The sequence below is a fragment of the Trematomus bernacchii genome, unplaced genomic scaffold (genome assembly GCF_902827165.1).
Source record: "Trematomus bernacchii unplaced genomic scaffold, fTreBer1.1, whole genome shotgun sequence".
In the NCBI taxonomy this organism is placed as follows: domain Eukaryota; kingdom Metazoa; phylum Chordata; class Actinopteri; order Perciformes; family Nototheniidae; genus Trematomus; species Trematomus bernacchii.
The window spans coordinates 160334-174923 of record NW_022987588.1 but is presented as its reverse complement, the minus strand read 5'-3'; the positions used below and the strand labels follow the sequence as shown (position 1 = coordinate 174923).

The following is a 14590-nucleotide window of genomic DNA, read 5'->3' as shown; positions in this document are numbered from 1 at the left end:
GTTGAAATTGGCTATCTTAAGCTCTATATCTATAAATAGCCTAAATTCGATTTTGCAATGCGTTTCTTCATTGTAGCAGATCTTTACCTATTTTACCTACGTTTTTTTGTTTTTATTTCACATTTGCTATGGAAATGCTATAACTTCCATAGCTATACAAATATGAATTGAATAGAGATAGAGTAAATGTAAACAGTTACGGCCAACAAGCTAATAAAGCAATTTCAAGAGGGAAAAAGAGAGAGAGCTGGGAGAGTGTGTGAGAGAGAGAGAGGTGGGAAAGAGTGGGAGAGAGATACAGAGAGAGAGAGAGAGTGAGTGAGAGAGAGAGAGGGAGAGTGTACGCGCGCGTCTCCCTCCCTCAGAGCTTAAATGAGAACTCAGTAGTCAGTTGAACTTTTCCTGAGTGACAGGATCTTCTTGTGCTGTGGACTGACAGTTTGTCGGACAGATTAAGCCGTGGAATTTATTACGAGAATGCGGCTATGGGACCTTTTCAGCTATGTTAGGTAACATATTATCCAGTCGTTTAATTCCAAGTTTTACTGTAAAGTTTGTGAGTCTGGAGCGATGGAGTCTGGAGCGGGACGAGCCGATGGGATCCTCCGTGCGCTTTGGAGACCGAGGTTTGCTACTTTAAACTTATATTTTATTACTTTCCCCTTGTTTTCTTCAGCATACTCGTTAATGTCATTATGTCTTATTCGGCGAAATATAGGTTTAAACTGTACGGTGCAACTGTATCAATGCAACCGAAGCTGAGCACATGTTTTTACGCGTCTCCACCAAACAGGATTGTGTAAATAAACAGTTAATTAATCAGCTGCTGATGGATATTCCAACTGATTAAGATATTGCACGATACCCTTTAGTGGAGCATGTCGTTAGTGGGTCTACAAAAGCCTAAAATCATGAATTTCTCTTGGGCATACAATAATTCTGTACTATAGTTTCTATATAACTTTCTCTTTGTAAACGAATTATTAATGTACCAATCGCATTTCGTCAGGTGTTTTGCTTTAAATGGTCTCATACAGCAGATGTGCAGACTCAGATCAAAAAGGAATTCTTATGACGTTTGACAAATTGGGGTGACTAATATTGAACCACGCAGGCTGTGAACGCACCATGTGGTTGAATTGACGTGTGCCGGGCCTGAGGCGGGATTTCAGTGCAAGCAATTGCATTCTAACTCAGTTTAACGAATATGTTTATAAACGGATTATTTTCTGCAAGGAATGTTTCAATGTTGGCCCCTGAACCGGGCATTAGGCTACATCTGGCAGCGCCTGTGGTGAGTTTCCTCTAATCTTAAAGGAGACACATATAGGGACTGACAGGGCGATGAATGGGCTTTACCTCACTTATTTTATTTAAAGTATTATGGTAAAAAGTTAGTCAAACTAAATTCTGTCCCTCGGAGCCTAAAGGTGTGTAAAAATGGGTGACATATTATTGCAATATATTAAATATTAAATATTGGAGATATTTCAACCAATTAAAGTAAATAAGAGTTAAAGTGAGGCCACAGTGGAAGTGAAGGAGTCAAAGCCAAGCTTCACAGGTAAGGCCCGCCCTAAATTGAAGCAAGACATTCAAGGCCACAAGTAGCTCAGGTATTACTTGCGGTTTAGCCTTCAGGACTTCAAAAGACACTCCTCATGACTATTCTGAGCTGTCAAAACATGTCCGTAAAACCTAAGTCAGCCTGGGGAAGGGCCCTGTTCCTGCTGCTTACACCGTGACCCCCACCATGGCTGCATGTTGACTGACCTTTGTTGACACCTGCAGGGTGGCAGGTTTTCTACCAAACTGAAAGCTACAGAGGCAGGATTTGTTTTTAAGAAGGAAATGCCTCTCTCTGGCGTCTTTTCCTGCGGGAAACAGCAGAACTGTGATCTAAACTGGGAAAGTGACGACAGGAAATGAACAGGAACTCCAGACATTTCCCAGAAATGCTGCCTGGAGAGCTTCATTGTTCTGTTGACACCATTAATTTATGGAAAACCGTCATTGGAATTCACTCAATAATGTTGGCCTACCCCAAGGAAATCTTTCAAGTCTTTAACTCATGTTGTACAGTTTCCTTTCAATGTTCAAATGCAAAGATGTCCCAAACCGCTTTGTTTTGATTGAATCTCCAACTTTCCCAGAGCGCTTTTGGTATCTTAGACTAGTCATTCTACAGACAATGACGAGTCGTGTGCTGTCTAATAACACGCTGCTCCTGTAAACAGTCACCTGTCTGCCAATTTGTATCGATACAGTTGGTCTCACATGGTCTCGACAACATGTAGCTGAGTCACTGCACCTTTCAGTGATCAGACTCCCAGTCTGTTCTAGTTACAGCTCAGAGTATCAGGTGATACCGTGGCGCATAATTAAATTTGCAACATGTCAGTACACATGGTAGCTTCATAAAAATGCCTGTGGCAAGAGTGACAAACAGTTGTTTGCTGATGCTCTCCAAATTTAACATCTTCATTCTCAGAAGCCTTATATAACCTGGCTGATTGCAGATTGAGTGGCACTCGATTTAAAGTAAATTGTAGCTTTGGTAATATGCAATTGTTACATTTTATTATTTTTCTTGCTCTGCCTTTTGCCGGTCCCACACATCAGTGTGTTCCTGCGTTGGCTGCCTCAGTAATGACGTAATGCTAGTGGAAATTGAGGATAAGCAAAAACAAAAAAGCTTCCTGTCACACAGAGAGCCCTGGCTTCTCAGTTTGTTCAGTTGTGGTAAATATTTGACTCTTTATTTGGGGATTTTTTTTATTCTAATCTTAATTTTTAAATAAGTGTCTGGTACATTTATTTGTGGTTATGATCTAAAGCGTTTTCCTTGCTGTGATATCACTGTGGTGCAAAATTACACGGATGCTCCCATTGCTATTCCACTCAGAGGTTTCTGTCAGAGCACCACACTGTGGTGGTTAAAAGTCTTGCAACTATTTTGTGAGACCTGGAAAAAGAAGCCGCACTGCACATGAAGTGTGTATCCCCGGGGTGCTTCCTGTTACTGGATATACATGTGCAGTTAAATGTTATGACTGCTGGGCATAGAGAATGTATGCATGAATGCTAAGATCGGTTTTACATAGAGTTATATCATTGTCATATGTAAAAACGTATCATCTGTTTGTTCCTCAGGATGTGTGTGTGAAAGTGGACAGACTGGGGTCAGTCATGGAGCCTGAGCTGAACTGCAGCTCACAGTGTGATTCCCCACTCTGCTCGATACACCCGGGAGTGAACCGACAGGAGGGCATCGACATTCTGCAGAAAATATGCAGTCTCAGCACGGTAATAACACACACACACACACACACACACACACACACACACACACACACACACACACACACACACACACACACACACACACACACACACACACACACACACACGACACACACACACACACGTACACACACACACACACACGTACACACACACACACACGTACACAGTCACACACACACACACACACGTACACACACACACACACACACGTACACACACACACACACACACGTACACACACACACACACAACACACACACCACACACACACACACACACACACGTACACACACACACACGTACACACACCACACACGTACACACACACACACACCACACACACGTACACACACGTACACACACACACACACGTACACACACACACACACACCACGTACACACACACACCACACACACACACACACACACACACACACACACACACACACACACACACACAAATATAGTGTACATATCTTAAGAATGCAGACTCCATGTAAACAGATATACATGGTGACACGCTTATGCTTACATATACATATACGCTCAAACACATATTGGCAGACAAAGCTATATGAAATCCTGCATGGCTGACGACCAACTGAATATTGTTGTCCCTTCAAAAGGTTAAAGAGTAAAAACACATTATCCTATGTTTTAAATTGCATATGTAGTCTCTTATTTTGACAGACCAAACACATTATTGACACAGGGCTGAATTTCCTACAATACAACTTTAATATAATATTAACATAAGATTTACATTTTAAATTATTTAGAGTTTTTGGTCATAGCTTTTGTTTACACATCCACCGCTGTTTTTTTGGGCTGCAAGATTATTTTAATTATCTATTTATCTGGTGATTATTCTTTTTTGGAATAGTAGAATTAACGTATCCATCATATACATTTTTTTTGGGGTAATTATTTTGTTGTTGTTTGATTAATTGATTAGATGAACAGTCCTCTGCGGTTGATAAACTTGGGCCTAGCTTAAGATATTGGGAATATCAAAAACACCTTTACAATTTCAAAGCATCTAAAACCCCAGTGCTATTTACCACTTAAGAGGTCAAAGCAAAAGAGGAGATCTGGAAATGAAATGCCACTGGACTACTATAGTTATTTTTAGTATTTTATTTTCAGTCACTGGTGCCTTTAAGAGGCGGGCACAAGAAAGTCTAATGTGACTTTCCAAATAGAAACTAGTAGTAGAGCGACTGTTACAGGGAACACAAACACTCTCCTTTAGACTCCCTTCCTCTGGGTGCTACACCACATAAAAGCAAGGTAAGTTATCTTTTATATTTCTTTCCTTCTTTGTGATGTTTACTTCTTATCAGTCTCAAAGTGGAGAAATCACCTTCACTTAATATGAAAGGAACCCTGAACTGCGCTGTATTTGTTTTATTATGGTAAAACATTTTAATACGATTGTATTTTCATGTAATGTTTTATTATAATGTCCTAATAATTCAAGTTGATTATTGTCTGTAATAATAATAATAATAATAATAATAATAATAATAAATGGAATTTATAAAGCGCCTTTCACGGGACCCAAGGTCGCTGTACATGGTAACTGTAAACTTGGTAAACATGTTCAGCAGCTAGAATGGAGTATGCTTTGATGAAATGTAACACCATGCATTTGTTACTATTAATGGACGTAGACTGCTCGCCAGGCACAACTGTCTCTGAACCTAATAGCATAGTGTAAAGAAAAACATGGTAGGACTGGAGCCAACCTCTTCTATAAATCCCCCCTGCTTTTCTTTCTGGATGTGTTCCCAGATATGGCGACTGCTGTCAGTTTGCTGACCGAGGAGCAGCTTCTTTGCCCCATCTGTCTGGATTTGCTCAACCAACCTGTCTCCACTCCTTGTGGGCACAACTTCTGCAGGGACTGCATACAGGGATACTGGCAGAGCGCTAATCTGTCGCAGTGCCCCATGTGCAAGCAGAAGTTTTACAGGAGGCCTGAGCTCAAAGTTAACATCTTCATATCCGACGTGGCTTCTCAGTTCAAGAAGTCATTAGAAAAGAAAGAAGAAGAAGAAGAAGCCAGTATTTTGGACAAATATTCAAGCCACAAAGGCGACGTTTCATGTGATGTGTGTGTTGGAAAAGGGGTCAAGGCTCTTAAATCATGTCTTGACTGCTTGGCCTCCTTCTGTGAGACCCACCTGGAGCCCCATCACATTTTAGGCACCTTCAAGAAACACCACCTAATCAACCCTTTGATGAACATGCAAGACAGAGTGTGTAGGAAGCACGAGAAACTCCTGGACCGGTTCTGTAACACGGACCAGACTTATGTGTGCCAGATATGCATCAAGAGAGACCACAATGCTCATCACACTGTACCTATAGAGGAGGAGAGCAGAGACAGGAGAGCTCAAATTGGAAGGCTAAATGCAGAAGTGGAAGAAATTATTCACGGCCGACTTGAGAAAATCAGCGAAATCAATCAAAGTGTTCAGCTCAGTAAAGGAAACACAGAAAGAGAGACTGAAGAGAGTTTGCAAGTCTTCAACAATCTGCTCCACATGGTCAAGAGAGGTCAGGCTGAGGTGGTCGAGGTGATCGGTGCCAAGCAGAGGCAAGTTGAAGGCAAGGCAAGAGGCCTCATTCTGGAGCTAGAGCAGGAGATCGAGGAGCTGAGGCGGAGAAATGCTGAGCTGGAGCAGCTTTCCCACACCGAAGATGACCTCTACCTTATCCAGAGCTTTCCAGCTTTCTCCACACTGCCAGCTACCAAAGACTGGACCAACACCTGCGTGGAGAGTGCTGTATATGTGGGCACGGTGAGGAGAGCAGTCAGGAGAGTAGCGTGTCAGCTGGAGGAGACAGTGAAGGCTGAGGTGAAGAGGCTATGTGAGACTGAATTTAAGAGGGTTCAGCACTGTGCTGTTGATGTGACTCTGGACCCTGATACAGCTCATCCCAAACTGGTGCTGTCTGGAAACAGGAAACAGGTCCATCACGGGGATGTAGCACTGAGACCCCCAGATGATCCAGAGAGATTTTACCCAGGGGTCAGCGTGTTGGGAAAGAAGGGTTTCTCCTCTGGAAGGCTGTACTATGAAGTCCAAGTGAAGGGCAAAACGGAGTGGGATATTGGAGTTGGGCTTCAGTCCGTCAACAGAAAAGGAGGGAATATACTAAACCCTGAAACAGGCTACTGGGCCCTGGGGATGAGGAAAGACAAGAGCTACTGGGCCCTCAGCAGCACTCCTATCCGTGTGCCACTGGTAGGGAAGCCCCAGAGGATCGGGGTGTTCGTGGATGTCGAGGGGGGGCAGGTTTCTTTTTACGATGTGGAATCTGCTTCTCATATCTACTCATTCACCGGATACTCATTCGGTGAAAGACTGCTCCCCTACTTTAACCCTCGGCGTAATCATGGCGGGGTCAACTCGGCTCCTATGATCATCTCGCCTTTCAACGTCTGAAATCTGTCATTTCCTCTCTTCCTATTGCTTTATTGCTTTCAAACATTTAAAAAAATACATGTTATCATTTTCAAATGATGTTTGCTACTCTGTTTGTCACAATAAAGTTTGTATATCCATCTGAAGCTTCTTTTTGGTGCTTTTATGTTCTCTATTATAAAAACAATGATTATAAGGCACATTCATATGATCTACACCTGTCATATTTTAGACTTGATGTTAAGCGTTTTGCATGTAGTAGTAGTAGTAGTAGAACCTTTATTTAGCCAGGAAAATCAATTAAGAACAAATTCTTATTTACAATGATGACCTGACAGGAGGCAAAAGGCCTCCTGAGGGGATGGGGTTTGGGAGGAAAAAGATAAAAAGACAGACTCCGGGCACTACAGAACCCAGGAGACAACACAATGACACAGAGCAGAGATGACAGGCATAGCAGTTAAACATATAAAATCTCTAAAACAATATTGCTGTGGTTCAATCTGTCATTAAAATAATAACATTCATCCATGTGTGTGTGTGTGCAGATGGCCGTGGAGCTCCCGAGGCGCTCTCTCTCCCCTGTGTTGAGTGCCGTGGCGTGGACGCTGCTCTCCTGTGGCATCCTGCTGGCTTTCTGCTTCCTCCTCTTCACCCTGCGCTTCAAAAACAACAGGTAGACTACAAGGCGAAACACATTGAGTAATACCATGAAAAGATATTTACTGAATTGATTAATCAATTGTGTGTCTTCTCATGTTTTGTTATCAGGATAGTGAAGATGTCCAGTCCCAACCTGAATGTCCTGACTCTCTTTGGGAGTGTCCTCACCTACAGCAGCGGCTTCCTGTTTGCCGTTGAGGATCGATCACACTCACAGGGTGGAGCATCCACAGCCGTGCTACAAGTAAGCCCTGCGGTTCCCCTCAATCCCTCATTATATTATCGGATAAGTCCTTGTTGGATAACCATGCAGCGCTCTCTCATCCAGGCCCGGATGTGGACTCTTTGTATCGGCAGTACCCTGGTGTTTGGCCCAATTTTGGGGAAGACGTGGAGACTGTACAGAGTGTTCACCCAGCGAGTGCCTGACAAGAGAGTGGTAGGCATTCTCCAACCTTATCTTACTCTAAATGCTATTTTATAAGTCTTCTTTTGAGAAGGATAATGTTTTAATAAAGGCATTAAAAGATAAACCATGGAATGAACTTATCACATTATGTTTTTTCCAAAATGTGGGCCATGGCCAAAGTCATTAGCATTTGCTGTAAATTCAGGAAGTTTTAAAAACGTTTGCAAGATTATTCAAATGTTTTACTACATTTTCATTATATTCTCACTAATGCTGCTCTTTAAGTAAAGACATTTGGGGGGATTTTTTCAAATATTTTGTATACCTCTTGAGTATGATGAAACACCTTTTGTTGCACAACTAAATGTTGCAAATCAATATGGTTGCTTCAATCCTTTTTCTTTCCTTGGAAGAACAATTATGTTGATGCGAAACTGGATTCATATACAGAATGATTTAATGAGGATTACTGTATTTAGAGGATTGCTAGGCCTAGCTACAAGCTCTCTTGTTCTTTCAATTTTTCTACTGTTTCATTACTCTTCCCAAAGAGACTCAAAATGTTCCCTAACTGTAGTGTTATATGGATGAGAATGCAATACAAATGATTACATCTGTATGTTATTGATGGGACTTGACTTTTCTTCTCAGATTATCAGAGACATCCAGCTGATGGGCATGGTGGCTCTGTTGGTCCTGGTGGACATGCTGGTCCTCACGACCTGGAACCTCACCGACCCCATCAAGTGTTCACGATCTGTAGGAGCTACGGTCAAGGTAGAATGTAATAGTGATTTTGGGGGGCTGAATAGGAAGTTTTTTAAACAAGTTAAGAATGTTTTTTTTAAACTACAAAACAGTTTAAGGGACAGGACACAGCTTACTTTATTGTATAGAAATCTTTATCTGATGCTTGTTGGTTACAATAAAACAACAACAAATTACAATAGTTTGATTTTCATAAAATTGAAAAAAAAGGTTGAATTTTGTGACAAAAAAAAAATGAAAATGTCCTTTTCTTTGATCCACTATCTTAAAGTATTTATTTATTTATAGACATGTTTGTGACATACAGTAGCCACATTCATTAGGGGTTCAACTCACTGATGGTTACACTGTTTCTTCTTGATCTAGGTTGTGGACAGAGACATTTCCTACTCTTTGTCTCAGCTGGACTCCTGCTCCTCTGCATACTCATATCTGTGGGTTATCATTATTGCTGTTCAGAAGGTTTGTAATCTCTATTCTATTGAAATGCAATTCTAAAACATAACACAGCTTTTCATTCCTTTACTGTTATGGTGGTATGATGGATTGATTTATATATTCTGTGTCTTTAATTTATCTTTACTTTTTTCCATAGGGTTGTCTTCTCCTCTATGGGACTTATCTAGCTGGACTGACCAGTAACGTCAGCCATCCTCCAGTCAACCAGTCTCCCACCATCATAACAACCGTCACTTTGGTCACCCTCTTTTCTGCTGTAGCCATTCCTGTGTCCATCTTCCTACAGGCCTGGCCCAACCTGGTCTACAGCACTGTGGCTGGGGCCATTTTTATCTGCACAATGGCTACCAACTGCATGCTGTTTGTGCCGCAGGTAAGAAAAAACAACTAGTGATACAAATGCAAGATGCATGAAGAAAACAACAAAACGTTTTTAGATGCAAGCTGCAGGATTTGTTCTTTCTTTACTATCTCTGGTGATAACACCGGCAGATTCGGAGTATCTTTAAAACAGAAACCATGAGGGAGGGAGATTTTATTTTTAGGCAAAATAACTGTCATCTAATCATAGGGCACTATGTCTGGAAACCTTCATTAAAAACCATCAATCAGACTGGCAGAAACTCAAGATAGACAAATGGATGACAGATGGATGACTTCCTCCCCTCTACAATATACGAGTGAATGTGGTGAACACACCTCTGATCTCTATCTGCGTACCCATTGCCATGTCTGTCAGTGGACTGTGACTCACACAGGAGGTGGGAATGATTCAAATCTACGTAGGATGTTGCAAACAAGTTTATGACTCTCTACGTGTCTGGCAGTAACTTTATGTCAGGATAAAGGAATGCTTCTTCAATTGAAGGGAAGGACATATTTGAATAGTGAGCAATACACCTGGTCAATAGATCCCCTGTCAAATGGTTCTGGTAACATGAACTACTGGTGCATGTGTGTAATGTAACTATTTTATGATTGTGCAGCTGACCCAGTGGCGGCAGTTTGAAGAGGACCAGAACAACCCAAGTCAGATGGCCAAGTATTTCAGCAGCCCCAGTAAGAGCCTGCCCTCAGTGTACAGCCAGGATGAGATGTACTACGTGTTGGGAGAAAATAACTCCATGAAAAAAAAAATTAATGAGGTACAGTATCATTTTGTTATTCAACTGAATACATTCAACTGATACATTTTTCCAGGATTAAGCTACATAATTCCTTTATGTATGATTGTGTTGGTTGAATTGAAGCCAACAGTGGTGTCAAACTGACATAAAACCCCTAAAAGATTATTTCCCGTTTTGTGTTTTTCTTACATTTTCCAGAAGAACGCTGTGATTGACAGTCTGCAGGAGCAGGTGAACAATGCCAAGGACAAACTCCTGCGACTCATGTCAGCCAGCCGCCCCCCCCGAGGACATGGACTCTTCCAACACCAACCTCAACTCCTCCTCCACTCAGACCACGGAGGTTCAGTCTGAAGACCCTTCTTCTTCTTCTTCTCTACCTCGAAAAGACTCTTCATCCCAACTCCCGCCACCAAATCTCTCCTCTCGCCACACTGCTGCTGCTGCTGTTCCAATGTCCTCTGATCCTCCCTCTGCTCCAAGCTCCTCAGCCCCCATTGATGCTTCTTCTCCTCTCCCTGGTGATATTTATAAAAGTGAGAACCAGAGAGGCGTTTCTACCACTGGCAGAGACACATCTGAGAGGGTGGAAGATCTTAAATCGCCTGCAGCCCTCCTGTCCCCGGGCTCACTCAGGACAGCAGAAGAGACGGTTGATTTTGTCACTTCGCTACAATCCCATAGAGGGTTAAACCCAACACAGGTTAAAACGTTCAACAGACAGAGTTCCCTAACATCCCCACTGGGTCCAAATGCTCGACCGAATGGTTTTGTTAGCAGCGATCAGTTGCAGGAGATTCTCCAGGAGCTGAGTGTGGATGCAGTCATGGAAATTGCACTTCGATCACCGGGTCAGATGTCCAGAAGGCCTTCTCAGCTAAAATGTCTGGAAGCTTCCGCACTTTCCCCTCTCTCCCTGCGGACACCACGCTCCCCTAATCCACCGGTTCTCTTCCGCTACCCCAGCATCTCCCCCTACACTATGAGGAAGCGTCGGCCACCCTTCCACTCCCCCAGAAGAGTGTTGAGCCCTCCCTGCTTCTACCCAGCCCCTGAGGCTACTGGCTGTGGAAAGAAAAGGGACAACCAAAATCCAGGAAAGCACCCTGATGGACTCACTGGGGATGGCATCGTCCTCCAGGTGCACAACACTGAACTAAATCTAGATGACGAGGACGAGGACGAGGATGCGGAAGGGAATGAGGTGAGAAGGAAACGTCGGAGGCGTGCTTTAAGGTCCGACAGATGTTCAGTCTTGCCCGGTGCAGATGGCTCACTTGATGTGGAAGCGGGTGGTGGTAATGAGCACCACAGACGTATGAGAGACTCCTGTGGGTACTGGGACTCAGACTCTAGCAGCTCAACAGACTTCTGTTACTACCACCGTCCGTACTGTGACTCCTGCCTGCAGCGGGGCTCACTGATGTCCTCAGAGAGCTCCTCAGACTCTGACAGCGAGTACGAAGGCTACGCCAGCCTGTACCGCTCCCCACACCCTGTAGTATTCAAAGAAGACCTCAAACCCACATTTGTATAAGCACAGGTCAACCGCACTTTACATGTCCATCCATTTCCACCACTTGAATTTATTTCTGAAGAAACGTCAAAATTAGCTTTAAGGATAAAGCTAGCACTAGTTCATTGTGGATAAAGCTAATGTGCTATCTATAATGGGAGATCATTTGACTGTTACATGTTTTAATCTCTTTATGAAAAGAGTGTTTGTGTTCTTTATTAGTGGGACAGAGTAGTTATTTTATTAGGATAATGAGGCTGTTATCCTAATAAAGGCTGTTGACCTTTTAATATGACTTAAGGCATTCTTTTTAGATTTCTGCTTTCAGATGAAATGTCGTAGACTCCATAAATGTCTAAGTCGGACTTTTAGAGTAATACATAAAAACCCAAAGGTATGGTTTACACAGTTGAAATGTGCACTACAGTATGTTAAGTATTGTGCAAATATTGTATTTATTTTAATATTTATGATAAGATATCTGGATGTACAGAAACATTCCCTGTCCACTTTCTATTGTATTACCTTGTCTTACACATTCCTTAAAGTGTTGTTTAATTGTATGGTGGACATTTTGTTGTTTGTGAGTCTTGCTTAATGTTCTTATACAGTACATTTTCTAAACGCTCTACGTGTGTTATCTGTAGCTGGTTTACGAGACACCATGCCCACACTATCTGAGCAAATGGAAAAGACAGGTCACTGCTATGCTTTGACACACTTTTCTTAGTGTATTTTTTCCGAATAAGAGTATTTTGTGAGCAAAGTTCACAGTTATCTGGAGTATGTGTCTTGGACTTGTGTGTACGTGAGAAACAAAGAGTGCCTTGCTGCCTTTAGATTTCTGAGCCCTGTTTCTTTTCAAAAGAAACTTCCTACCACCTCTTTTTCTGTTTTATACAGTGGAGTAGAAAAAGTACAGCATGAAAATCCCACAAAGCTCTGGATTTATGTAGGCTTGGATAAGCCTGCTAGGGGGCCACAGGGCAACAATTACTCCGTATTAATTCTCCACGCTCACAACTTTCCCAGAGCTTTTCAAACCAGCAAACCACAATACCCCAGGTTTGCTGTAAGTCAGTTAGTTAGGGAGTTTTAAGGATATTCTTGCAGCATAGACACAAAATCTCTTCACAATCTTGGCCTCTCTCTCTCTCTTACTTCCTTCCACTATCTCCTTTTTGTCTCTCTTTATTTGTATCTTCTGCTAATGGGCAAATGACTGTTTGCCAGAGGATGTGTTGCTGTATGAAGGGAAAACAACGTCTCATGTTACTTCTGCTCTGCAGCCTGTTTTTGAGACGCCACCGCTTTGTTTTCTGCATATAAACCATTGAAGGGCAGCATAGGAGAAATTCCCTTTGATATAGAGCATAACAAACTATAAATAAACCACACAAAAGACAGACTACCAGCATCACTGTGCAGGAGGAAGGACTTCCTTGCCAAGTGACCTGCATTCAATTCAAGTTTAGCAGTACTGACATATTGAGATATTTTATTAATAAAAATCACTTCTCTTTCTCAAAACAACATGATAGTCCATGGTTTTACAATACATCCCTCATTATTTATAAAAAATACATTAATTATAGAGGAAGGTTGGGTGACCTTAAAGGTCCCATGTCATGCTTTTCCGGTTATTACCCGTCCCCTTGTGTGTTATGAAGGTTTTTATGCATGTAAACGGTCTGCAAAGTCACAAACCCTCAAAGTACCCTGTAGCGAGTAAAACTCAACACAGAAAAGACTTGTCTTTGCTGCCCCAGAACGCCTCGTTGGAGATTTCTCTTTTTCTTCCTGGGTACAGTGACGTGCCCATACCAATCTGCGGAGCTCCTCACACACACACACTCTCTCTGCGGCGAAACTGTGACGCACTGGGGGTGCAGGTGCTAGTGGAGCCTCGCAGATGGGGGTGCTGCAGCCCCCTCAGCATCCCCTCCTTCCCGCGTCCATTCGCGATGTCTCGCTGTCCCGCAGACCCCACGCCGCAAGCAGGAAATGAACCCAGCTCACACTGTCCGCTCCTCGCAGCAGCGAGCCGCGCAACGTCCTGCCAACATGGCACCCAGACTCCACGCAGCATTCTCATCTGTTTGTCATTACTGGTGTCATTTTCTGGTTGCTAACGCCATTGTAACACATAATCACTGATGTTCAGCTGTAACGGTGGTGATCTCATCAGAACAGAGTGGGCGAGCCGACCAATCAGAGCACAGTGGGCTCATAGGGAGGAGGGGGGTGGGTGGGGGGGGGTGGGGGGGTGGGGTGGGGGGCAGGAGCTCCAACAATGCTGTATGAGAAACCAATGTGAGTTTGGAAAATTGCACAATATAAATCTATTCTAGTATACCTCAACAATGGAATTATGATCAGTAGAAATGGCCATGACATGGAACCTTTAAGGCACCATTTACACTGTTTTGAAACTAATAGCTTTATTATGTTTGATCAATTATTGAGTAATGCTTTGTTGTTCAATTAAAAGCCAATCATGAGAATTATTTTGGGTTGCAAGATTGTGAAAAAGCCATTTGACTTATTCGACTATTGCAAAAAAAAAATGTTTTATGTAAGTAATCACATGGGTGTTGTAGTGATATCTATTAGTTATATATTCCTTATTCACTTGATGTGTCCTGCAAAATGTATGGGATTATACAATACTTATTTTAAAGGCTGACTTCACCAAATTGTTTTTTTCTTGAACACGGAGGCATACATCTCTACTACAGTAACACTGACATACACACAACTTTCAAGTTTCCTTCCCATATTTCTTTTACAGAGGAGTTTGTTAATTTATCCAATACTTTAATCCTAAAAACAGCAAAAAGTAATGTTTATATGGCTGTTGAAAGTATTTTCTGATTTATGATACAAATAGTTCCTTCTGTAATATCCT

General features: G+C 42.4%; 2 protein-coding genes across 2 annotated transcripts; both read left to right on the top strand.

The window, feature by feature from the left end:
- Positions 1-421: 421 nt before the first annotated feature.
- gpr156 (G protein-coupled receptor 156) lies at positions 422-13260 on the top strand. The gene is given in 11 exon segments (XM_034128653.1): positions 422-626; positions 3154-3306; positions 7289-7416; positions 7512-7647; positions 7732-7842; positions 8464-8589; positions 8947-9042; positions 9176-9412; positions 10026-10184; positions 10365-10444; positions 10446-13260. Coding segments are annotated over 10 exon segments (2448 nt in total). The 5' UTR covers positions 422-626; positions 3154-3189; the 3' UTR covers positions 11704-13260.
- LOC117481113 (zinc-binding protein A33-like) lies at positions 4531-6858 on the top strand. Its single transcript, XM_034128654.1, has 2 exons — positions 4531-4596; positions 5101-6858. Exon 2 carries the CDS (start codon positions 5103-5105, stop codon positions 6759-6761), a length of 1659 nt encoding a protein of 552 aa, XP_033984545.1. The 5' UTR covers positions 4531-4596; positions 5101-5102; the 3' UTR covers positions 6762-6858.
- Positions 13261-14590: the final 1330 nt, after the last annotated feature.

Coding starts and splice junctions, on each gene's coding strand:
- LOC117481113 (XM_034128654.1), top strand. CDS start 5,103: ATGGCGACTGCTGTCAGTTTGCTGACCGAGGAGCAGCTTCTTTGCCCC.